A 24692-nucleotide genomic window follows, 5' to 3' on the forward strand; every position below is an offset into this window, starting at 1 on the left:
TATCGTCCCAGTGCAGATTTTGCCGTTGTGTTTCCGAGTGTTGTGTTGCCACCTTTAACAATATCCAGAGGAGATGGAGGCCATGCTCCTTTACCATATTCTCACTCCCTCCTGTAAGGCTTCTTTCTCAAAGTTCTGTTTGCTTCATTTGTGTGTTTGGATAAATTGTCAAAAACTTACCAAGACAGCAACCAAAACGTTTTGGCATAATAACGAAGAAGCTTTTCTTCACCTCTGCAAAAAGGAAGTGGAAAATCAGCCAAGACCTTTACACTTGGCGGCTTCCGGCAACCCTTCCCGGAAGGTGGTGAGGGCAGTTGCAGGTCGGGTTGGATTCAGGGAATACCGCAGAGTGCTCCTAGACTGGAATGACATATATCCCTGTGGGAGAGGTACTGTAGGGCTGAGGAAGTCCCAGGCAGCCACAGGGCAGCATGAGTCATTCACCATCAGGGAAAAACAAAAACCAGAATTGCAGAACTTTGTCCCACAGCAAACGGCCAGCGCCTGCTCAACACATACCGATCCCGTCGACCCCTCTCCTAACTCATTTTCCTATTAATTCCCATCAAGCTTGGATTGTGGCTTCCCCATTATCAGATGTTAGAACCTAATGAAAATGGCTCCATTGGGAACCTGGATCACTGTGAATTATAATATCAATACAATGAGTTTTGTAGCAGCCTGTGGGGGTTGGGGAGTGTGGGCGGAGGAGGGGAAGGGTTGGGGGGACTCAAACTAATGTGGACTCAAGTCTTTTTTTTAAATCTTGTGGCGTTTGTGGGATGGGACTTTTCAAGATTTAGCTTCTAGAGGGCAGCTCCAAAATTTATGACTGTGACTGAACTTTTGAAGGCTTGGAGTGACTTTCATGTTCTCCTGGAGGTAATAAAACCGTTTTGGTGATTTACATTTTTGAAGTTGGAGCCTCTGTAATGCCTCTAATTGTATTTACAATATGAAAAAGTATGAGGTAATTTCCTGCAGTGGTGAATTGCCTCCATGGTAGCCTTTGTTGTTCAGCAGCTGGCTGTGTTGTGACTGCTGGGCGGTATCAAGCAGGGGCTATCTCTTCAGGTTTCCCAAGGTGGCCCATGGTAACAGAGTTTGTCTAAAATAATAAGAACCAACTGCGAAGGAAGTTAAAGTGCCAAATGGTAAATGTGTTACCGTTCGACAGTTTGAGAAACTATTTTCCTGCAACCAGATATTTGTGGCCATGCAGGTTTAAGATGGTGTATTGTAAAATTGCTTGATTACAGCAGAGAGTTTAAGGTGCTTTTGTCCCTGTCTAAACTATTGTTGATTGAGTAATAATCCAAGCTGGTCACTTTCAGGCCAGGCCAGAGCTTGGCTCTTCTCTGTCCCTCTCGTGTGCATTGATACTACATCACAGGCAGTCAGGTGAACTCCCAGCCAATGTCCCAAGAGTGCATTCTGCTATCATGACCCAACAGTGGTACAATCATTTCTGACACCAAGTAGTTAACTGGCGATTTATGGCAATCCACAGCATTCTGCATGAGTCCCAAACTCTTGCCCTGCAGAAGGTGAGGAAGGTTAGGAGGGTGGGCCTGAGAATTTGACAAGTTGGCGTTGGGACTGATACCCGACACCGTCCTGCCTTCACTGGGCAGGAGGGCCCATGACCGACTTCCCCACCCGCCTCCAATTGAGTCCCTTGAGTGGCCAATTAACAACCATTTAAGGGCCTCTTCCTGCCTCTGCTGCCATCTCCCAGCTGCAGGAGGACCTGCCCACATGCAGCCTGCACATCTGGTAACACTCTGCAGGCTGCATGTCAGCTGGAATGGGGGGGGTGCGGGGGGTGTGCGCGGGGAGGGTCCCTCAGGGTCCCTAATCTCTGCGTGATCAAAAGAATGGATGTGGGGCGAGGGGTTGGCCACTGACAGCCACAACCCTGCCCTTGCTGCTGACCCCTGTGACCCCCAACCTGTGAGACCACCCCCCCACCACCACAGGACTCCCCTTTCTCATGGGCCGCTCCGCGATCCTGGATCCCTGCCGGGTGTTGTTCCGGCAGCAGCTGTTTCCCCACCCCTGGCGTTGCCGAGTGCAGGAGCTGCCGGGCAATGAGAGGCCGGCCGCCCTTAGCGGGCAGAGAGTCATCTTCCCGGGTCCTCGGTCCTCGGTCTGGAGGAAGGCGGCTGCTGCCCACCTCACTGCCTTCGGGGCAGCAGATACAGAGGGTCTTCCTCCTCCGGGCCAGCGTGCTCGTCTTGTCGCTTTTTCAGGCAAGTCAGTGAGATTCCCACTGAGAACAGGAGGTTCCACCCAGTGTGTCAGCTGAGACCTTATGGACACAACCCAACCAATCTTCCAAAGAGGCAAATCAGCTAAGACAGGCCTTGCACAACTGCTAAGTTCCTGGTGGAGATTTACAAAGAGCTGCTGCGGAATTAGGCCCTTTCCTACACGAGATGCTCCAGCACAAGATCAGCACTGGGACGTCTGCCCAGACCTGAGAAAACGCTGGGGTACGTCGGACCATCAGGACTGTTTCTTAAACTCAAACCCTTAAATCCTTCCTGAAATACTGAGCTAATGGCAGAGCAGCCTCGACAGCCACAGAGTGCGTGTAGACCAGAGGAACCTTGTCTCCAGAAGATACACACCTTCTCGGCATTATCGGCTCAGGCTGATGGAACAGGATGGGCCATTTAAAAAAAAAATGTGTGCAAGAGGATGTGGACTGGAGGAGAGAAGTTCAATGGAACCACCTTCTGCTCCACAGTAATTATCAGAGGATTGACAGCCCTGACCTGACACAGCCAGAACGCCCACATCTTCACTCCGTCCATAGAACCAATTACTTCAAATAGCTGTGTTTTCCTCCTGTCCCTTTGGGATGACAGCAGGGACAAGGTGTAATGTTTTACTGCTGTCTGATGATGATTTGCATCTTCTCACCTCAATTCCCCAAATTTCAACTTGATTTAAAACCAAAAAAAAAAAAATCCGCCCCCTCCCGGGCGCAAAACAGTTTGGGTAAAATTGGGACGAGATGCACAGCAGCTCCCCGCTATTATAAATGTGTTTCTCTTCAAATGGTCTCTGGCAGGTTACATGTAAGCAGCATGTTAATGAGCAGCAGAGCAACCTCTCCTGGGAAATGTCTGCTCCCGAGCTCTTATATCTGCTCCGCAGTAAAACTCCCCGAGCTGTCTTTACCAAACTATTAAACAGACCACCGCCTTCATCTGGGAGGCCAGGGAACCATAATCGGTGCCAGAAGCTCGATTTACCCGGGGACAGAAGCTGACGTTTCCACTGGAGGCAGCAGGTCCCACTGGCTGGGGCTGGAGGAGGGAGCTTGACCCTGTTTTGGTGGGCGGCAGGGTCTTTGGGGAGGAATTTTTGCCAAATAACACCCTGCCCCCCCCACCAAGAGCTGCTGTCCTAACCGGAGCCACAGCCTGTGGGGAGGCTGCAGTTTGTGGATGTGGATCAGGCCCCCGGCCTGTGGATGGCCTGTGCTGAGGCTGGGGACACCCTCTGTGCCGAGGTAACCTCGAAGACTAGCGAGTGTCTTTGGGGAAGCCGGAGACGGGCAGGCAGTCCCTGGTGAACGGGTTGGAGGAGGGAAGGTGGGTGATGGTTATTATACCAGTGGCCAGTTAGGCAGTGTGTTTTGGGGGGGGGGAACGGGGGGCTGCCATTGCTACCAGGGTATCCCCCATGGGCCATGGAGCACCCTCCTCCCAGAGAAGCTGCTGGGAGGCCACCGGGATTTACCTGGCTCCCCTGAAGCAGTGTCCCTCCCGATGTGGGCAAAATATCTGCAGAGGTGTGAATTGGCCCCTGATTGAGCCGCTAAGTGACTCCATTGGCCCCTCAGCATCCGTCAAGCCAAATTGCACCCCCAGTAGAACGATGTCCCGTGGTATTTATATTTGAAGTCCGAATTCACCAGATCAATATGTCACACAGAGATTCACCGCCTGAGAGATGTTCTAACCGACTGACAGAGCTTCAGAAAATAAAATTTCACTGAAACTTCGAACCCTTATTCTCGTTTACACAGAAAATCCAAAAATATCACCAAAAAAAAGCCTGAGGCAGACCCGGCTGGGGTCATTCTGGAAGCCCGATTGGAGTACGTGAGTGAAATTGTTTAACGTTAAGAATACTTCACCTGCCGTGTCCATTGCGTGTCAGGTACACGCTAATAATTCTCGGTGCCAGGAACGTGAGCTCGGGAGCCGTTGACCATACCGTGTTTTGGCGGGAGCCTGTTTGCTGCCTTCATGTCCCTTTCTCCACCCCCCTCCCGCCCTCCCCCACACAACTTTAGGCAGCCATCTCAGTAAAGGCCAGGTCTGGTCATTCCTGTTTGTGGGAGCTTTCTGTGCACAAATTGGCTGCCACGTTTCCTACATTGGCTACATTTCAAAAGCACTTCACTGGCTGTAAAATGCTTTGGGACGTCCTGCAGTCACGAAACGTTTTATAGACTGACTTTTATTTACTTCTTCTTAACTAAATGAACAAGTACCTCTCGTGTCTCCTACCTTTCAGACAATTTCTTATCCATTTTTAAGCTTTATCAGCCCCTCCTCAATGTTACCCAAGAAATCTTGCTTATTAATCTATCTATTTTGGAGAACAGCGGGGTTATTTCCTGTGTTTTGAGCAATATTTATCCCTCAATCGACATCACTAAAACTGATTAACCGGTCATTATAATTTTTAAAATTTATTCGTTCATGGGACTGACTAGGCCAGCATTTATTTCCCATCCCTGAAATGGGATCTTGCTGTGCACACATTGGCTGCTGTGTTTCCTACGTTACAACAGTGACTACACTTCAAAAAGTACTTCATGGGCAGAAAGGTTCTGGGACATCCTGAAGCCACGAAGCCAGTTTTATTTCTCTAAAACGGAGTCATTTTAAACGAGTCGCACTTAATACCTCTCGGGAGATAGCTTCAAATAAAAGGCATGAAGCCCTCACTTTCGTTAGGCCTTGAAGTGTAGCAATGTTGAGGTGTGGACCTGATGTGACATTGTTTGTCCTTGCACTGTGTTGTGTTTGTTGCTCAGCATCGGTGAGTTGGGAGGGTCATTCCCAATTTGCATTGACAAAATCCTGGTGGTGGCCTTTGTACGAAGAGTGAAGATGAGGGGCCAAGTGGTGCGTTTCACGCTCCCTCTTTCCTGTTTGGTTGCTTGTGAGCCGGCTGTGTTGCCGCTTGTCCCTATTGCACATTATGAATTTCTTTATTATGGACCCCATGAGTCTTTTAAATGGGGAATACTGAGCACCATTAAGCTTTGCATATTTTCAGCAGGACAGGCGACCAGAGCTCTTTAACAGCTTGCACACAACCATCTGGGTTCCATTGACGATGTATTTCTCTGTAGGCAATGATAATGCCTCACACGTGAGGCTGACCAGATAACTTGAGACCCACGAAATCTGGAGGAATAAGTTGTAATGGGGTTGTGAGTTCAATCAAGCTGTAAAGTCATGCTTCATTTACTTTGCTCCACACGCTAGTAACAAAAAAATCTGAAAATAAAAATTCTCCTTGGACGGTCCCATGTCCATGTGTTATCACTTTATATCACACCCTGATAAGTAAATTGAAACCATTACCATTTGACATTGAGCAGATGTTCGTGCAGGTGTTGCTATCACCCCCGGGCCAGACGGAATGGCCCTAATCTATTTTAGGGTGATGGGAATGAGTGTCAGTAGCCAGTGTCTCAGGTAGAACAGCCAAAGACTCTTAGAACCTGTTTACTAAAATTCATTATACGAAAAAATCCCCAGTTACTTTGAAATGCAAGATGTTGGCAGCCTTTCAGTACAACTGCAGCAGCCGTGAGTTCCAGGTTCTTTGATACAGTTGTGCTGTAACTTCTCATTGTCTTTGTAGTCGTTGAAACTGATGAAAACCCACAGTAACAGTCAGTAAACACACGCGCGCACACACGCACACTGCCAGATATCAAACCAGTCTGAGGGAGAGACGACAAGAGTCACAAAAAGAAATCATAATCGTAAGATGTCCAAGGTAATTGCCCTGGGGATAATCCTTCAGCCCAGCCCTTCTTGTCAGGTCATTTGTTACCAACAGCGAGGAGGCAAGTAGGTGGAACAGATGCCTGCAGACCTGTCTGGAGAACTGTTCTCCAGGCTCTGCAGCCAGACTCCGTGACTGAAGTGTTTCCTGATCAGGGTGATAACCTCCAGCACCTCCACATCTTCCCTTTCGACAACCCGGGAGGTTGTGAAGCTTCTCTGAAGCCAAGGTAAGTGTATCTGTCACAGTGTCGATATTGTCTTCCTGCACTTTAGCAAACTGCTGTTTTATTTTTGCATTTGTACAAACTTTAAAGGAAAGGATTTCACAGCAGCAGCTTATATTTATACAGCACTTTCAACACAGTGAAACACTCCCAAGGCGCTTTACAGGAGTGACGATCAAACAAATTTTCACCTGCAGCCACATCAGGAGATATTAGATCTAGTGACCGAAAGCAGAGTCAGAGAGGTAGGCTTTAAGGGGTGGGTGCCTTAAGAGAGTCGGAGAGGTTTAGGGAGGGAATTCCAGAACTTAGGATCCAGGCAGCTGAAGGCACAGCCACCAATAGTGGAGCAATTAAAATTGGGAAGCACAGGAGACCAGAATTCGAGGAGTGCGTGTAACTCAGAGGGTTGTAGGGCTGAAGGAGATTACAGAGATGGGGAGGGAGCGAGCCCATGGAGCGATTTGAAATCACAAATGTGAGTTTTAAAATGAAATTGTTGTATCTCACTCTTGTTGCAAAGCTTGACGTGGCTGCAGGAGAGTTTAATTACAGCAACGCCTAAGCCTTGTAGCTGCAGCTTTTCAACTTCTGAACAAGTGAATTGTGAGTTTAGCTGAAGCTGTTCCGCAGTGTGTTCCCAGCTCCCTCACTCTGGCTCCTGACCGCTTGCTACAGCCCAATTCCAGAGCTGGAAAAGAACTCTTCAAATCAGGATCAAAGTTTTCACATTTTTAGTCCACACCTACCCTGTCAGGCTGGTTCATTCAGGCAGGGGATATAAATATTGAACGCACGGCCTGTAATGTTCATCATGTGCTGCACACAACCAGGTGAAGTGTAGTGCCGGGAGCTGCAGTTTACTGGCGATCCAGTGATATATGGTATTCATATCTGCTGTTAAATCAGCGGTTATCTGATCAGCCCCATGTTTAACCAGGCGCACTGGCAGCGGCCCTATATTTAAGATCCATGGGCACTGATCTTTCGGCCCCTGTGTGAATCTGGATCTTGCTATATCCCACGGGCTGTGATCTTCTGTGCTCCCAATGGCATCACATTACCACTGGAGTCACCTCTGCAATGTTCATGGAGCATTGTCACTATCAGACACACACAACTTTGGCTCCTTCCTGAACTTTGCTGGTTTCACTTGCCATTTTGCATAGAATTTGAAACATGGAAAGAGGCTGCTGGGAATAAAGGACAGGTTCACAGCTCCTCCTCCTCACGGACCCTCGACCCATGTGCTCACCATGGTACAACTGACTGGAGGAAAATTAGCAGGAATAGTGGGTTGTGTTACTAAGAGAGGTGCTGGTATCAGAATCTGTGACATTATCTGTTCCACCCTCATTATCAAGGGCGCTTATGGGGTTAGGGGGAGAGAAAACCCATTTCGAAAAAGCTCAACATGGTCAAAGCAGTTAGTGATAAAGTTATTCTTTTTTAAATTGGGAAGCTGGATAAATGAGGGAGGAAGGAGCAGGAGGATATGCTGATGAGGTGAGGTGAAGAGGCTGAATGGCCGACTTCTGCTCCGACATCTTATCAGTCCAGAGAAGGTTCACTAGGTTGATCCCAGGTATGGAGGGATTTTCTTATGAGGAGAGGTTGAGTAGGTTGGACCTGTACTCATTGGAGTTTAGAAGAATGAGAGGTGACCTTATTGAAACATATAAGATTCTTAGGGGGCTTGACAGGGTAGATGCTGAGAGGTTGTTTCCCCTTGTGGGAAAGTCTCGGACCAGAGGGCATAATCTCAGAGTAAGGGGTCACCCATTTAAGGTGAGGAGGAATTTCTTTTCTAAGGGTAGTGAGGAGGAATTTCTTTTCTAAGGGTAGTGAATCTGTGGAATTCTTGACCGCAGAGGGCTGTAGAGGCTGGGCCGTTAAGTATATTCAAGGTTGAGATAGACAGATTTTTAATCAGTAAGGGAATCGAGGGTTATGGGGAAAAGGCAGGAAAGTGGAGTCAAGGATTATCAGATCAGCCATGGCCTACTTCTGCTCCTATGTCTTATGGCCTTCTGGTTGGTGGAGACTCGTGTGGAGCAGAAGCACCAGTCAGGTTGGATGGGTGTTTTCTGTGCTGTGAATTCTATGCAAGTTCATTTTTCGGTTAAAAACAAGTTGTCCAATCAAGCGTCAACTGTGTCTGACTTTGGCCAGTTAATGGCACCTTATTCTCAGGGTTTTGATTGGTACGGGCTGTGGGAGGTTTGACACCAATTGCACCCACAGAATCTAACGGGAAGGACGAGGGTGGTACCTCACCCCTCCTGAGATTCCATTTTGGAAATGAATATTGGATTTCCAGCTCCCTCCGTGGGTTTGTTGGGATTTGCGCCGCCTGGACTGGACCTGAATGGGGGAGTTCCCTAGTTTCGGGTGGAAAGATGAAAGAAATCTGGGCTCAATCCCTGTGCACTGGAAAGGAGAAGAAAAGCTGCCAGGATTTCCTGTCCCTGTCCCATTATCCACTCGGGAAGTTTCTGGGATTTCCACCTCCCCCGATCCCCACACCCCGGCCATCGTTCAGCTGCTTCGCACTAGCTAAGCTTATTTTTTTTAAATGATTGGAGTTTTCAATATGAGATCAGCTGCTTAATAACCTCACCAATCCCTTGTTCTGAATTTCTAGGCTGCGGGACCATGTTGCAGCTGTGCGACTAATGCTGTTACGTTAAGTCGTGGTAGAGAGCAGGAGGTGGGTGAGCAGGGGCTACTCGATGGTGCCGCACTCATGATGCTGACTGCGTGATAGTGTGGGAGCAGCCTGGGGCTATGTCAGTCAGCGTGTGCACCATTCATTGCCTTCAAGGGTCCTTCAGAACAAGAAACACACCTTTTGCACTTTCTCATTCACAACATGACGCTGTAAATCCTGTCTAAACACAAACTCGCGTTTATGTAAGGTCAGAAATCAGTTCCCGCTCGGAAAATGAAGCCAGCGCTGAGCAAGGGGCACTGGAGTTAGGCATTGGGCCCGTTGATCGGCTGACGAGAGATTTCTTTGAAAGTCGGGAAGGAAGGATGAGGTCGACGGGCAGAATTCCAGAGGGCAGCAGCTACCAATGGGGAAAAACAGTGAATCACTGTTGGAGGAGCAAAGGGAGCGTCTTTTAGAAACAGTCTCTGTACCGTGGGCAGGACGTAAAGCAGATAGCTCATCATCAAGGGGATCCACAGCAGGGAGTAGTAGGAGATGGTGTCACGTGATGGAGGTTGGGAGAGAGCATTCGCACCAAGTCCACTTCACACTGACGCTAAAATTGGAATGTGAATGTAGCGAGGGGCCAAATGGCCTACTCTTGCTCCTAATCTGCATGTTTGTCTCCTAGGAGACGCTCAGTCAAATGACTAAAAGGTTAAGTTGGTAGTCTTGTGTGCACTGTGTCTGTTTACACGTTCAAAGCTTCTCATTAAGGTGGTTTACTCACCTAACAGTCTGAATGAACTGGTTTTCCTTCGATATGAGAGAAGGTTGAACATTGTTGGAGTGGAGCTGGGGTCTTTGGTCTATTTGGAACTGATTTGCACTCTGTATATCGCAAGGAGCTGCCCATCCCACTTGGAAACTAGTCTGAATTCCTTCCCTAAACCTGTCCGTCTGTCTCTTCCCCCTTTCAAACTGACCTCTTTGACCAAGCTTTTGGTCAGCTGACCAAACATAGCTATGTAGCTCAGTGTCATATTTTGTTAATGCCCCTGTGAAGTTTTACTATGTTAAGAGTGCTATTTAAATGCAAGTTGTTATGGTGATGTGGAGTGCCATCTTTAAAAGCAATCAGTTTGGAATTATCCTCACTTATCACATTTCAAACATCTCTACTGATCAATGTACTTCAGTGACAAACCGTAAACACAGATTGTATTTATTGGCTCCAAAACACAGTCTTCCCACTTCTACCATTGGAAGCTTGTCGATACTACGCTGCTTATAGGCTTCGTTCAAATTTACGTGACCTTAAACTGTGGCCCAGTTGGAGTTGGTAACTGCCTGGATTTGCAGGTGAGATCTCGTGTCCGTGGAACTGTACCCCAACATCTGCCTGCTGGTGTCCGAGGGACTGTACCCCAACACCTGCCTGCTGGTGCCTGAGGGACTGTACCCCAACATCTGCCTGCTGGTGCCCGAGGGACTGTACCCCAACATCTGCCTGCTGGTGTCTGAGGGACTGTACCTCAACATCTTCCTGCTGGTGCCTGAGGGACTGTACCCCAACATCTGCCTGCTGGTGCCTGAGGGACTGTACCTCAACATCTTCCTGCTGGTGTCTGAAGAACTGTACCCCAACATCTGCCTGCTTTGAGGGAGGAATGATAAGGGGAGAAGTTCAGAGTGAAAGTGGAAAGGGGTTAGAATAACATGATAGATTAAAGTAATAGGTGAAAAACCCACTGGGGTTTGACAAAAATCAAATGTCTCCCTCTCAGTTCCTGACTTTAGATCAGTCCTAATCTTAGCAACTAAACTGGTTTAAAAAATAGTAAAGGAGGAAATTGGCGGTCAGGAAAGATTAAGCACCCCAAATTCTGGCGCTGATTTTCTTTAAGGCAAGAAAGACTCAGGTGCCTGTGATCAGAGTGTGTGAAGGGGCTCTGTTGGGACAGCTCTGTCGGGGGTTTAGAGACTGGGGGTTGGGAGGGGTGAGGTCAGGGACCTCCAGCTCTTGTAGCAGTGGACCCCACACACTGTCTGCTGTCCCGCAGATTTCCTGCAGCTTCTGTGTTGCTGCATTGGGCAGCCTGCTCCAGCCAGCCTCTGTTCTGAGTGCGCTGGGTTTAACTAAAGCCAGTCAACTTCACAACCACAGCAGTCTGGTTGGAAATCTCGGAGACGACAAACCAGAGTCTGAACTCGGGTGAAGAGAAACACTTCTTGATTCTTAAATTATAAAACGGGAACATTTTAAAAAGCTTTGTTTGCCGAATGAAACCTGCTCAGTATTGAATCTATCATCGGGAAGGTGAGTGCGAGCTCCCAACCATTGCTCCTGTTCGCTTGAACTTTGGTTTTTTTTCTCTCCCTCAAAAGTAGCTGATGTCTTCAGTTTGTTTCTTCTTCCCCCAGTCTTCTATCCTGAAGATACTGGCTCACCTTACAGGCCAGTAGGGGCAGGTACACATACCTCGATGCTTTCCGTGTGAATCACTGGAAAGTGTTTGGGAGCAGGAGCCCCGTGAACCTGGTCCCATTCCTCAGCTGGGAGCTCAGTGTCAGCCTGACTAAGAACAATAACACAACACAGTCTGGGATTGAGTCTTGCCCACTATACCAGCTGATGGCTCTGTCTCACAATGAGCAGCTCTTTCACTAACAGCCAGAGCTGCGTTGGCGTTTGAGTCTCTTCTGCCCTGTTTGCTGGAATTCCCTCTCTAAACCTCTTAGCTCAGCGCGTAATCCAAGCTCATTCTCCCAGTGCAGTAGTGAGGGAGTGCTACATGGTCAGAGGTGCTGTCTTTTGGGTGAGACATTAAATCAAGAACCCAGCTACTCTCACGGGTGGACACAATTTCAAAGGAAAGCAAGGGAGTTATCCTTCATGTCTTGACCAATATCAACCAATACCTTGTCATTAGCACATTGCTTATGGGATCTTGCTGTGTGAAAATTGGCTGCAGTGTTTTTACGTTACAGTGATGACCACACTTCAGCAAAGCTGATTGGTTGTAAAGCACTTTGCCTTTCACAACCTCCTGACATCCTAAAGTGTGAATGTGATCATCCTTTTGATCTTCTTTGCCTCACTCCCATTACTTTAAAAACCTGCACAAGACCAATCCTTTGTGACCAGTGTTTTGCTCGTTCTCAGTGGCTTCTACGCGCTCCTTTAGCTCTTAATATCCCCTCTTATCTCTCTGTAAAGCATTTGGGACGTTCTCCGTGTGAAAAGGCGCTATATAAATGCGGGTTGATCCGATCGTGCCCCTATCTTTCTCCCCCAGTGTCTTTGACCTTCTCCACGGCTCAGGTCTGGGCAGAGAGGCTGTGTTAGTAAAACCTGGAGTTTAACCTGCCCGATATGTGGGGTCTGAAACCTCAGGGTCACGACACAGAATGTGTCTTGCAGCACTTTTGATGTCTATAATTAAGTTTTATGACTTTTTTTTAAGCAAAAGAGGAGTTGATAAGAATGACCAGTGAAGGTGCCGGAGCCTTGGTATTGTCCCGCTGGTGGAGGGGGGAGGTGGGGAGAGTCTGTTAAACCCGGTTATTGCTGCACTTAGTGTAATAAAACAGCTGTGCCTGTGTGAACTAACAAATGGACCTGGGGCAGTCAACAACACAGATGACAAATCATTTCCTGGAGCATTTCAATCCCACTAAACAGAGCAGTTTTATTCCCCTCCCCAGCTTTGAAGACATTTTTGTGTCACTGATGCTCACTGTTAGGAATTTTTTATAGGCTGTGAGAAGCCACGGAGATTTAGCTCCACTTTTACCGAGGTGACCTTTTGACTAATGTATTGAGCCGCGCTCCAATAAATTACTGAACTCCACGTTCCACCCCCCACCCACCCCCCCACCTGATCTCCCCACACACGAGTAGGTATTTTCCAGCTGGGAGTTACTGGCCGATTAGGCCACAGTTAGAACAGTGTCAGTTTGGGGCGTCTCGCTTCAGGAAGGATGTCGAAGGTTGATGCTGACGAGATTTACCGTGGCGATTACAGAGAGCCCGTCATCCAGCTATGAGGTAACCCTTAAACCTGGGACTCGCTCCATTGGAACAAAGAGGGTTTTGAGCTGATCTGATTTGCAGTGTTTAAAACCAGGAGGAGTTTTGACAACGTAAATTGGGGAAAGCTGCTGTTCATTGGTCAGCGCGGAGGTAACTGGGGAGCAGCAGCTTAAAATCATCACCAGTTTTTAAAGGATTCCATTTTTATGCGGAGCATAAAATTCCCTCCCATAAATGTTGCTGGAAGCACAAATCATAATAGTTTTCAAAAGGGAAGCGGACAAATATTTGAAAAAGGAAGTGTGAGGCAGCGGCACAATATGGAGAACTCTCCAGGAGAGCTGGTGCAGGCGGAGTGGGTTAAATAATCCGATTCTCTGATGTAAAATGTTATCATTGTTTTCCATGCCTCAGAGCCCCCTCACATTTATACATCTTTCACCACTTTTTGAAATCCATTAACAGCCGATGAAGACAGTGTTTTTGGATTTAGTCACCGGTGCAATGCAGGAAACACAGCAGCCAATTTATGCACAGCAAGCTCCCACAAACAGCAACATTGTCAATAACTAAATAATCAGCGATGTTGATTGAGGGATGACTATTGGACAGGACACTGGGGATAACTCACCTGCTCCTCTTCATCTCTTACATCCACCTGAGTGGGCAGACAGGGCCTCAGTTTAACCTCTCGCCTGAAAGGTGAGGCACCTCCGACAGTGCGGCACTCCCTCAGTCTGCACTGGAGTGTCAGCCTGGATTACGTGCTTGTCTCTGGAGTGGGATTTGAACCAAAGAGCTCCTGGACTGGGAGGTGGGAGTGTGACCCGCTGAGCCGTGGCTGACATCTCTGCCCAATTGCATTTGTCTGCAATTTGGCATCAGTTATGGAATCGATTTTCAACATCGCGTTTTATTCTGACGGAGGTCTGGAATTCTGGTGATGACTTCATGGAGACTCTAACTCCTCTTGTTGATGACCTCAGTACGTACGCTAATCAGGTGATGAGAAAAGACAGGTTTTCTTTTTAAAGTGGGAGAATGATCAACGAAAAGGGATGTAATTGTGGTCCCTGGCCTGTCACAGCAGACGGCCATGTGTTCCCCTACATGGAGGGGTGAATTCTGGAGCGTGAGGTTATTATTAACTCGAGGTTATTATTACACAATTGCAGTCACTCAGTCCTGGCTTTGAGATTTTCAATTCTCATGAACTAAAGAACGGAAAACTGGGAGGAAAATGGAAACCAATGAACTGAGTGCATAAATACTTGGAAATAGTTTGCACTGTGACAGTTGGTGAAAAGCTGCCCTGGATGGAATGTCGGTGGGCTTATTACACAACTCCTGGAGACCTGACGATGTCTTTTCCAGAACCTGGTTGGTGATTTTCGAGAGAGCGCAGTCCACACTGCCATCAACTGACAAGTCCCAATATTGCAGTGAGTTCACAGCCTGTTAAAGGTTCCGAATTGTAAATAGGATTGAATCCTGTAGACTGCTCGAGTTCTGTGGGAAGATTAGCATATTCACCAACACTCCGTGTGGCTGGTGTGAGCTGAGATAGGGGAGTTCCTCTGGCAGATTGTCCAGTGTGGTACCAGCTGGGCGATTTAGTCTTTGATTCGTGCCTCACTTGGAGACTCCAGTCAATTCCAACTTTGCGTTTTTCCTCTCGTCAAAGACGCCCAGCTGAACCTAGCGTTTGGTTAAATGAGAGCAAAGCGGGAAGCTGGGGGGTGGGGGGGGTCGTCTTTCTCTCACTTAAGAGATGTGGCAGCTTTTAGCAGATCTTTGCCCTGGGGAGCATCATTTCCTTTAATGATCTTTTTCCCTTTGTTCCAGGTGCAGCAGGAACTTGTAGATTCGAAGTGTTCCCTGTGATCGGTGCCGAGTGGGCTGTGCCTGTGCTACCAGCATGGAGAACGAACAGATCCCGACCACCACCAATGCCAGCAGCAGCGGCCGCCAACAAGTCCCACAAATATCGGTCTACAGCAGCCTCCCTGACCGTCAGGCTGTGCAGGTGAGAGTGGGGAACACTGCCCCTTGGAAGGACAAGTCTCCGAGTTTGAATTATGGGCTGTCTGATCTGGATCTGGATCTGATCTGGATCTGATCTGAATCTGGATCTGAATCTGATCTGTATCTGATCTGAATCTGATCTGTATCTGATCTGAATCTGATCTGGATCTGGATCTGATCTGAATCTGAACTGATCTGAATCTTGATCTGAATCTTGATCTGGATCTGATCTGATCTGAATGTGAGCAGATGTTCTCGTTACTTTTGAAGAGAGAGAATCGTGAAGTTGCCCAGATTACTGCTCAGTGATCACTGCAAGAGATGGGAAATGGTGGCCTAGTGATGATGGGACGAGAGGCCCAGGCTAATGCCCTGGGGGCATGGGTTCAAATTTCACCACAAGCAGCTGGTGGAAATTAAATTTATTTAAATTCAATTAATTAGTTAATGGAAAGCTAGTCTCAGTAATGGTGACCATGAAACCATCGTTGATTTGTCATTAAAAAAACCATCTGGTTCACTCATGCCCTTTAGGGAAGGAAATCTGCCATCCTCACCCGGTCTGACCTACCTGTGACTCTCGGCCATGTGGTTGGCTTCCCCTCTGAAGTGGCCGAGCAAGCCACTCAAGGGCAGTTAAGGACGGGCAACAAATGCGGGCCCAGCCAGCGATGCCCACATCCCGTGAGAAGAATTTTAAAAAGAAGGCCTCAGGACCTGACAAAACCCTAAAGTCGCTACACTTTCTCCAACCCTGTTTTGTGCTCAGTGCTCCCACTGCCACCTTACACTGAACTGCAGCTTGGGACTGTTTGTCTGGTCCAGCGTGGGCTGTGTGAATATTGTCAGGACAGTGCTGCACTCTTACGCTTGTGCTTTGTATCAGGTGTGTGACCCCCCTGCCCTACCCAGCCTTAAGACCATAAGACATAGGAGCAGAAATTAGGCCATTTGGCCCATCGAGTCTGCTCCGCCATTCAATCATGGCTGATAAGTTTCTCAACCCCATTCTCCCGCCTTCTCCCTGTAACCTTTGATCCCCTTACCAATCAAGAACCTATCTATCTCGGTCTTAAATACACTCAATGACCTGGCCTCCACAGCCTTCTGTGGCAATGAATTCCATAGATTCACCACTCTCTGGCTAAAGAAGTTTCTCCTCATCTCTGTTCTAAAAGGTCTTCCCTTTACTCTGAGGCTGTGCCCTCAGGTCCTAGTCTCTCCTACTAATGGAAACATCTTCCCCACGTCCACTCTATCCAGACCTTTCAGTATTCTGTAAGCTTCAATCAGATCCCCCCTCATCCTTCTAAACTCCAAAGATTCCAACATGGGAGATTTAGGCCCAAAATTCAAGGTGCCAGTCTCCAAAATAGCAGAAGGCGAGCGGAGGCGTTTGGCTGGTAAAAGGAGCCTCTGCACTGCCAGTACGATAGGTGTCAACGCATAACTCGATAGGGAACCAAATCGCAGAAACTGCAAGAGAGAACTAAAAAAAGACATGAGAGGGCAAAGAGAGAATGTCAGAATAAGTTAACAGGTAACATTAAAGGGAATCCAAAAGTCTCTTTTTATAAATGTACAGTTAGTACAAGGGTCGTCAGAGGAAGCTGGGACTGATTAGGGACTGGAAAGGAGACCTGGAAGAGGCAGAAGCCCGACTGAGTTATTAAATGAGGACTTTGCATCTCTGTCACCAGATGTGGGAATGCTGCCAGTGTCACAGTGAAGGAGGAGGCCGTAGAGAAATGGGATGGGGTTAAAAAAAAAATAGCTAGAGGAGGTTCTAAAAATGATGGGCAGCAGTCAAAAATAGAAAAATCACCCGGTTCAGATGGGATTCATCCTCGGTTACTGAGGGAAGTGAGGGTGGAATTGGTGCAGGTTTTGGCCACAGATAGTCAGTCCTCCTTCAGTATGGGAGCCATACCAGGGGGACGGAAAGATTGCAAATCTTACATCCCTGTCCAGAAAAGGGGAGAGGGATAAACTTAGCTTAATGTCACCAGTGGAAAAACATTTAGAGACAAAATTAACATGGGAAAAATATCCCAGTTAATAACTGAAAGCAAGCACAGAATTGTTGATGGTAAATCATGCTTCTCTAATTTCATTGAAATACTTGAAATAATGGGGAGTTGATGAGGGTCGAGCGGGTGATGTGAATATTAACTTTCAGAAGACATTTGACATAGTACCACACAATAGACTTTCTAACAAAATTGAAGCTTGTGGGGTTAATGGGGCAGTGGCTTCCTGGATACATAATTGGCTCAGGGGCAGAAATCAGGTGAATGGTTGTTTTTCACACTGGAGGTCAATACACTGTGGTACCCTCCAGGGGTCAGTACTGATGTCTATTCATGGTCGGGAGCTGGGTACACAATTTCAAAGTTTGCAGATGTTGTGAAACTTGGAAATGTGAAGAATGAGAAGGAGAATAACAGACCCCAGGAGGAGATAAACAGATTGGTGAAACAGAGAGACACGTGGCAGGTCAATGCAGAGAAATGTGAATTGATTCATTTTGGCAGAGGATGAGAAAAGGCAATATAAACTAAAAGGTACAACTTTAAATTGGGGGTGGGGGTTTGGGGGGGTGGTAGGAACAGATAGACCTGGGAGGGTATGTACACAAATCTCTGAAGGTGGCAGGACAAGTTGAGGAACTGTTATAAAAAGCAGATGGAATCCTTGGCCTTCTAAATAGAGGGGTAGAGTGCAAAGCATTAAGAGGGCGAAACCTTTATAATTGACTAGTTTGGGTCTAGCTGGAGTATTGTGTCTAATTCTGCGCATCCACACACCATTAGGAAGGCTGTCAAGGCCTTAGGGAGGGTGCAGAGGGGATTTACTAGGATGGTACCAGGCAGCTTTGTAGAGAGACTGCAGAAGCTGGGATCGCTGGCAGAGCGGAGAAGGTCAAAGGAAGATTTGATCATGGCTCAAAATGAGGAAGAGTCTTTGATGGAGTAAATGAGATACAGTTTCCAGTGGCAAAAGGCTAGGTACCCAGAGGGCACAGATTTAAGGTGATCAGCAAAGGAACCAGAGGTGACAGAGGGGGGAAAACAATTACGCAATGAGTTATGTGATCTGGGAGTCGCTGCCTGAAAGGGCGGTGGAAGCAGATTCAATAGGAACTTTCAAAAAGGGAATTGGATAAATAGTTGACAGGAAACATTTGCTGGACAAGAGCAGGGGACTGGAACGAATTGGGCAGCTCAAAGGCACGATGGGCCGAATGGCCTCCTTCTGTGCTTTATCGTTCTATGATTGGAAATAATTCCTGCGGCCAAGTGACATTGCAATACTACCCAAACCTCTGGATCAGACTGCTCTGTTAAAGTGGCCCTGACTGTGATTAGCAAGGATTACAAATTCAGTATGTCCCTAGGTTAGTGCATCCTAGCTGAACAATGACTGTGTGCTTCTTCCTCTTAATAGCTCATGCCTTCTTGTCAAGAAGCACAGCAGTCTACAGTGAAATGACCCCATTAACATGGTGCTGTTGCAGGTTCCTCCACTGCCTTGAGTGGGTTGCTGATATTTGTCCCTCAAACAGCACCTACCACAACAGATTATCTAGTATTTATCACATTGCTGGGAGTTTGCAGTGTGTAAATTAGCTGGTCTGTACAGTGAGTACACTTCGACATTACTTCATTGACCATGAAGCGCTTTGGGACATCTTAAAGCTGTGAAAGGCACTATATAAATACAAATCTTTCTTCTTTCTCTCTCTCTGTTATACTAAATCATACAGATTGGGAGATGTCAGGTTTGAAGAGTAAAGGGAGTCAGGCTAAGTGAAATGAGAATTCATCAACCCTCGATCCTTGGTCAAGACCACCGTTTCAGGGTGGCACCCAACTGCCATTGAGGCTGATATAAAGAACATAAGAGATAGAAGCAGGAGAAGACCATTCGGCCCTCAAGCCTGCTGCACCGTTCAATCCCATTGTGGCTGACCTTCTCCTCAACTTCACTTTCCCACCCATTTGCCATATCCTTTAATTTCCTTAGTGTCCAAGGATTTATTGTAGAATTTCAGACTCTCAACCCTCTGAGTGAAGAAATTTCTCCTCCTCTTGATCCATTTTCCTGAGATTGGGATCCCTAGCTCTAGGGCAGCTACCTTGTCAAGCCCTCTTAAAGAATTTTCAACGTCTCGATGAGATTATTCTAAGCTCCGGAGGCTCATTCTGCCCAATCCCTCCTCATGGGACAGGCCTCTTACTCCAGGAGAGGATCATCGGGCCTGCTTCTGAGTGAAGATCCACCAACATTCTGCAGGGTGAGTTTGTGGGAATCTCCAGTTTCCAGTGTCTCTGTCCCTCCGCCTCACTGGCCTTGTAAAAAAAAAGCAAGCAGAGAGTCCAGCCTTCTCCTGAGATGCTTATGTTACACTTTGAAGCTCTGGCGAAGAGTCATACAGACTCGAAACGTTAACTCAGGTGCTGCCAGACCTGCTGAGTTTTTCCAGCATTTTTTGTTACGCTGGGGTCCGTTGGAAAAGCGGAAGTTTTGGCTCAGTGAACTCTCTCTTTTACCTAAATTTACTCCGTGCAATGTTATTCTGAACATTATTTTGGAAAACGTGTTTATCTGGCTACATCTGAAGAATTTCATTCACTTTTAAGATGAGATGGGAAAACTCACTGGAGCTCTGGTTGTCATGCTTCTCTCTATCAATAGGTGGTGGTGTTTGTAAAGAAACCCACAGTACAGGGTCGACCTTTTACTAACTGCTTCCAACAAAGCCGGGGTCGTTTTTGTTATATGAAATACAACTTTTACTCCTTGATCCAAGATTACAGGCCATTTAGCCCGGCTGCTGTACCCTGGTGTGAATGCTGCACATGAGCCTCCTCCCAGCCTGTTTCATGTCGCCCTATCGGCTTATTCTTCTATTCCTTTCTCTCTCGTGTGTTTATCCAGCTTCCCCCTTAAATGTATCAACACGATTCACCTCCACCACTCCCTGTGGGAGCAAGCTCCATACTCTCCCTGCTCTCTGGCTGGAAGATGTTTCCCCTGAATTCCCCACTGGATTTATTAACGGCTGGCTTGTGTTGATGACCTGTAGTTCTGGTCTCCCCACAAGTGGAGACATCTCAGTCTGCCCTGTCCAAATCCTTCACGATGTTAGAGGCTTCCTATCGGGTCACCCCCTCAGTCTTTTCTAGCCCTCACCTTTAACTATAGCCTTTATGTTCTTGTAATATCCTTGTAAATCTTAAATTGCGCTTTTTTTCCCCAATGCCTCTGTATCCTTTTTGTAAATGTAACAGAAAGTTGCTCTGTTTGAGGCCACGTGGCCGGTTGGATGTGGACTTTAGGGTGACTGGTGCTGACAGGACTCTAGCATGAGTCAGTGCCTCCAGGAGAGGAGGCGGAAGAATTTTGTTTTTGTTTTATTAAAGCGATGTCCTCGGGAGAGCGTTGGAGGGTTTGTGTTTGAATTTTTTGTGTCAAATCACCATTACATCATTGACGATCGGGAGTCCCTGAGTCACTGGAAACTGTTGCTAGCGAAGCGTTTGCAATACAGCACAAGCTTCAGGGTCACTGCCTGTCTTTCTCAGTGGGAGGCCCTTAAACTGGCATCTGGCAAACGATCCAATAATTAAAGCACAGCTTTGTTTGGTGAGAACTGCTTTCTGTAAACATTGCTGCTGTCCAACAACAGTTTCCTAACGGGAGAACATCGCGTTCCAGTCATCAGTTGGAAAAGGCGTTGCCCGGAACATTTCATTGCTCTGTGAGCATCATTGACCAAGACAGATCAGAAATTGTGGCTTTTAAGTGTGATACTTGATCTCTACTGACATTGCCAATTGTTCATGGTGTATTAAAACACTCTCTCCTCTTGTTCGTTGTCTGGAACCTGGAGAACAGATTTTTAATGATTATCAGGGTCATGATTCAGCCTAAATGTGATGGTGCTTTTACCTCCCCTCCTGTAACGGAGAAAACCTCCAGAGGCAGCATCTCAAGTGATGGTCTCCTGAGAAACCTATTGTACTGTTTACTGGTACTGAAAGACACGAGGTCTCCGACATACTGGTACCGCTAAATGTTCATCGCTTTACAATGTCTGAAGATGAAAATAAGTTGTTCTTGACTCTGCCCAAAACAGAACACAATTATTTATATTCTAGATTGTTTCTGATTGTTACAATCAGCGCCTCTCGCGCTCTCTCTCTTCCTCTCGCGCTCTCTCTCTTCCTCTCACGCTCTCTCTCTGCCTCTTGCGCTCTCCCGCGCTATCTCTCTTTCTGCCTCGCGCTCTCTCTCTCTGCCTCGCGGTCTCTCTCTCTGCCTTGCGCTCTCTCTCTCTGCCTCGTGCTCTCTCTGCCTCGCGATCTCTCTCTCTGCCTCGCGCGCTCTATCTCTCTCTGTCTCGCGCGCTCTCTCTCTCTCTCTGCCTCACGCGCTCTCTCTCTGCCTCGCGCGCTCTCTCTCTCTCTGCCTCGCGCGCTCTCTCTCTAATGCTCTCTCACTCATGCTCTCGCGCTCTCTCTGCCTCGTGCTCTCTCTGCCTCTCGTGGTCGCTCTCTCACTCTCTGCCTCTCGCGCTCTCTCTCTTCCTCTCACGCTCTCTCTCTGCCTCGCTCTCTCTCTCTCTGCCTCGCTCTCTCTCTTTCTGCCTCGCGCTCTCTCTCTCTGCCTCGCGCTCTCTCTCTGCCTCGCGCTCTCTCTCTCTGCCTCGCGCTCTCTCTGCCTCGTGCTCTCTCTGCCTCGCGCTCTCTCTCTCTGCCTCGCGCGTGCTCTCTCTGCCTAGTGCGCTCTCTCTCTTTGCCTCGCGCTCTCTCTCTTTGCCTCGCGCTCTCTCTCTTTGCCTCGCGCTCTCTCTCTCTGCATCATGCTCTCTCTCTCTCTCTCTGTCTCACTCTTTGCCTCCCTCTGCATCTCTCTCTCTCTCTCTGCATCTCTCACCATCTCTCTCCCCCTCTCTCTCCCTCTCTCTCTCTCTCTCTCTCCCCCTCTCTCTCCCTCTCTCTCTCCCTCTCTCTCTCTCCCTCTCTCTCTCTCTCCCCCTCTCCTGCGTCAAGACCCCTTTATGGGCCTCTCTCACACCCTCTCTCTCTCTCTCCCTCCCTTTCTGTCTCTGTCTGTCTCTCTCTCTCTCTTTCTCTTTCCCTCTGCGCCTCTCCCCCTCTCTCTTTCCCTCTCTCTCTTTTTCCCTCTCTCTCTCTTTCTGCCTCCCTCGCTCTCTGCGCCTCTCTCTCTCTCTCTCTGCACCTCTGTGCTCCCCCCTTTGCCTCTCTGCCTCGCTCGCGCACTCTTCCTCGTACTCTCTCCTTTCTTTCTTTCTTTCTCTCTCTGCCTTGTGCTCTCTGCCTCTCTCCCTCTGCCTCTCTCCCTCTGCCTCGCTCTCTCTGTCTCTCCCTCTCTGTATGTGCCTCTCTCTCTCTCTCTCTTTCTGCCCTCTCTCTCTCTTTCCTTCTCTCTCTCTCTCTCTCTCTCTCTGCCTCTCTGTCTACCTCTCCCTCTCTGTTCCCCCCTCTCTCTCTCTCTCGCGTTCTCTCTCTGCCTCGCTCTCTCTCTTTCTGCCTCGCTCTCTCTCTCTGCCTTGCGCGCTCTCTCTCTCTGCCTCGCGCTCTCTCTCTGCCTTGCGCGCTCTCTCTCTCTGCCTCGCGCTCTCTCTCTGCCTTGCTCTCTCTCTCTCTCTCTCTCTCTGCCTCGCTCTCTCTCTCTCTGCCTCGTGCTCTCTCTCTCTCCCTGCCTCGCGCTCTCTCTCTGCCTCGCGCTCTCTCTCTGCCTTGCGCTCTCTCTCTCTGCCTCGCGCTCTCTCTCTGCCTCGCGTGTGCTCTCTCTGCCTAGTGCTCTCTCTCTCTCTGCCTCGCGCTCTCTCTGCCTCGCGCTCTCTCTCTGCCTCGCGTGTGCTCTCTCTGCCTAGTGCTCTCTCTCTCTTTGCCTCGCGCTCTCTCTCTCTGCATCATGCTCTCTCTCTCTCTCTCACTCTTTGCCTCCCTTTGCATCTCTCTCTCTCTCTCTGCATCTCTCACCCTCTCTCTTTCCCTCTCTCTCTCTTTCTGCCTCTCTCTCTCTCTGCACCTCTGTGCTCCCCCCTTTGCCTCTCTGCCTCGCTCGTGCACTCTTCCTCGTGCTCTCTCCTTTCTTTCTTTTTTTCTTTCTTTCTTTCTTTCTTTCTTTCTTTCTTTCTTTCTTTCTTTCTTTCTTTCTCTCTCTGCCTTGTGCTCTCTGCCTCTCTCCCTCTGCCTCTCTCCCTCTGCCTCTCTCCCTCTGCCTCGCTCTCTCTGTCTCTCCCTCTCTGTCTGTGCCTCTCTCTCTCTTTCTGCCCTCTCTCTCTCTTTCCTTCTCTCTCTCTCTCTCTGCCTCCCTGTCTACCTCTCCCTCTCTGTCTGTGCCCCTCTCTCTCTCTCGCGTTCTCTCTCTGCCTCGCTCTCTCTCTCTCTGCCTCGCTCTCTCTCTCTCTGTGCCTCGCTCTCTCTCTCTATGCCTCGCTCTCTCTCTCTGTGCCTCGCTCTCTCTCTCTGTGCCTCGCTCTCTCTCTCTGTGCCTCGCTCTCTCTCTCTCTGCCTCGCTCTCTCTCTCTCTGCCTCGCTCTCTCTCTCTCTGCCTCGCTCTCTCTCTCTCTCCCTCGCGCTCTCTCTCTGCCTCGCTCTCTCTCTCTCTCTGCCTCGTGGTCTCTCTCTCTCTGCCTCGCGCTCTCTCTCTCTGCCTCGCGCTCTCTCTCTCTGCCTCGCGCTCTCTCTCTCTGCCTCGCGCTCTCTCTCTCTGCCTCGCGCGCTCTCTCTCTCTGCCTCGCGCGCTCTCTCTCTCTGCCTCGTTCTCTCTCTCTCTGCCTCGCTCTCTCTCTCTCTGCCTCGCGCTCTCTCTCTCTGCCTCGCGCTCTCTCTCTCTGCCTCGCTCTCTCTCTCTGCCTCGCGCTCTCTCTGCCTCGCTCTCTCTCTCTCTGCCTCATGCTCTCTCTCTGCCTCTCTCTCTCTCTCTGCCTCTCTCTCTCTCTCTCTGCCTCGCTCTCTTTCTCTCTGCCTCGTGCTCTCTCTCTCTCTGCCTCGCGCTCTCTCTGCCTCGCGCTCTCTCTCTCTGCCTCGCGCTCTCTCTGCCTCGTGCTCTCTCTGCCTCGCGCTCTATCTGCCTCGCGCTCTCTCTCTCTGCCTCGCGCTCTCTCTCTCTCTGGCTCGCGCTCTCTCTCTGTGTCTCGTGCTCTCTCTCTCTCTGCCTCGCGCTCTCTCTCTCTGCCACCCGCTCTCTCTCTCTGCCTCGCGCTCTGTCTCTCTGCATCCCTCTCTCTCTCTCTGCCTCGCGCTCTCTCTCTCTGACTCGCGCTCTCTCTCTGCCTCGCGCTCTCCCTCTCTGCCTTGCGCTCTCTCTCTGCCTCGCGCTCTCTCTCTCTGCCTCGCGCTCTCTCTCTCTGCCTCGCGCTCTCTCTCTCTCTGCCTCGCGCTCTCTCTGCATCATGCTCTCTCTCTCTCTGCATCATGCTCTCTCTCTCTCTGCATCATGCTCTCTCTCTCTCTCTGCATCGAGTCTCACACTCTCTCTCTCTCCCCCTCTCTAGCGTCAAGACGTCTTTATGCGCCTCTCTCACACGCTCTCTCTCTCCCTCCCTTTCTGTCTCTGTCTGTCTCTCTCTCTCTTTCTCTCTCTCTCTGTGCCTCACCCTCTCTCTCCCTCCCCCTCTCTCCCCCTCTCTCTTTCCCTCTCTCTCTCTTTCGCTCTCTCTC

The 24692-nt window shown here is 48.9% G+C and overlaps 1 protein-coding gene across 2 annotated transcripts in view; it reads left to right on the forward strand.

Annotated features, from left to right (window-relative positions):
• Positions 1–24692, forward strand: part of phc2b (polyhomeotic homolog 2b (Drosophila)) — a 286708-nt gene that overhangs the window by 117387 nt on the left and 144629 nt on the right. For both annotated transcript variants that reach the window (XM_078557757.1, XM_078557758.1), the window contains exon 3: positions 14812–14992. In XM_078557757.1, coding sequence (XP_078413883.1) covers positions 14885–14992 — 108 coding nt within the window. In that variant the 5' untranslated portion in view covers positions 14812–14884. The remainder of the gene's footprint in view (positions 1–14811; positions 14993–24692) is intronic.

This window comes from Cetorhinus maximus, chromosome 15 (genome assembly GCF_964194155.1).
Source record: "Cetorhinus maximus chromosome 15, sCetMax3.hap1.1, whole genome shotgun sequence".
Classification (NCBI taxonomy): Eukaryota; Metazoa; Chordata; class Chondrichthyes; order Lamniformes; family Cetorhinidae; genus Cetorhinus; species Cetorhinus maximus.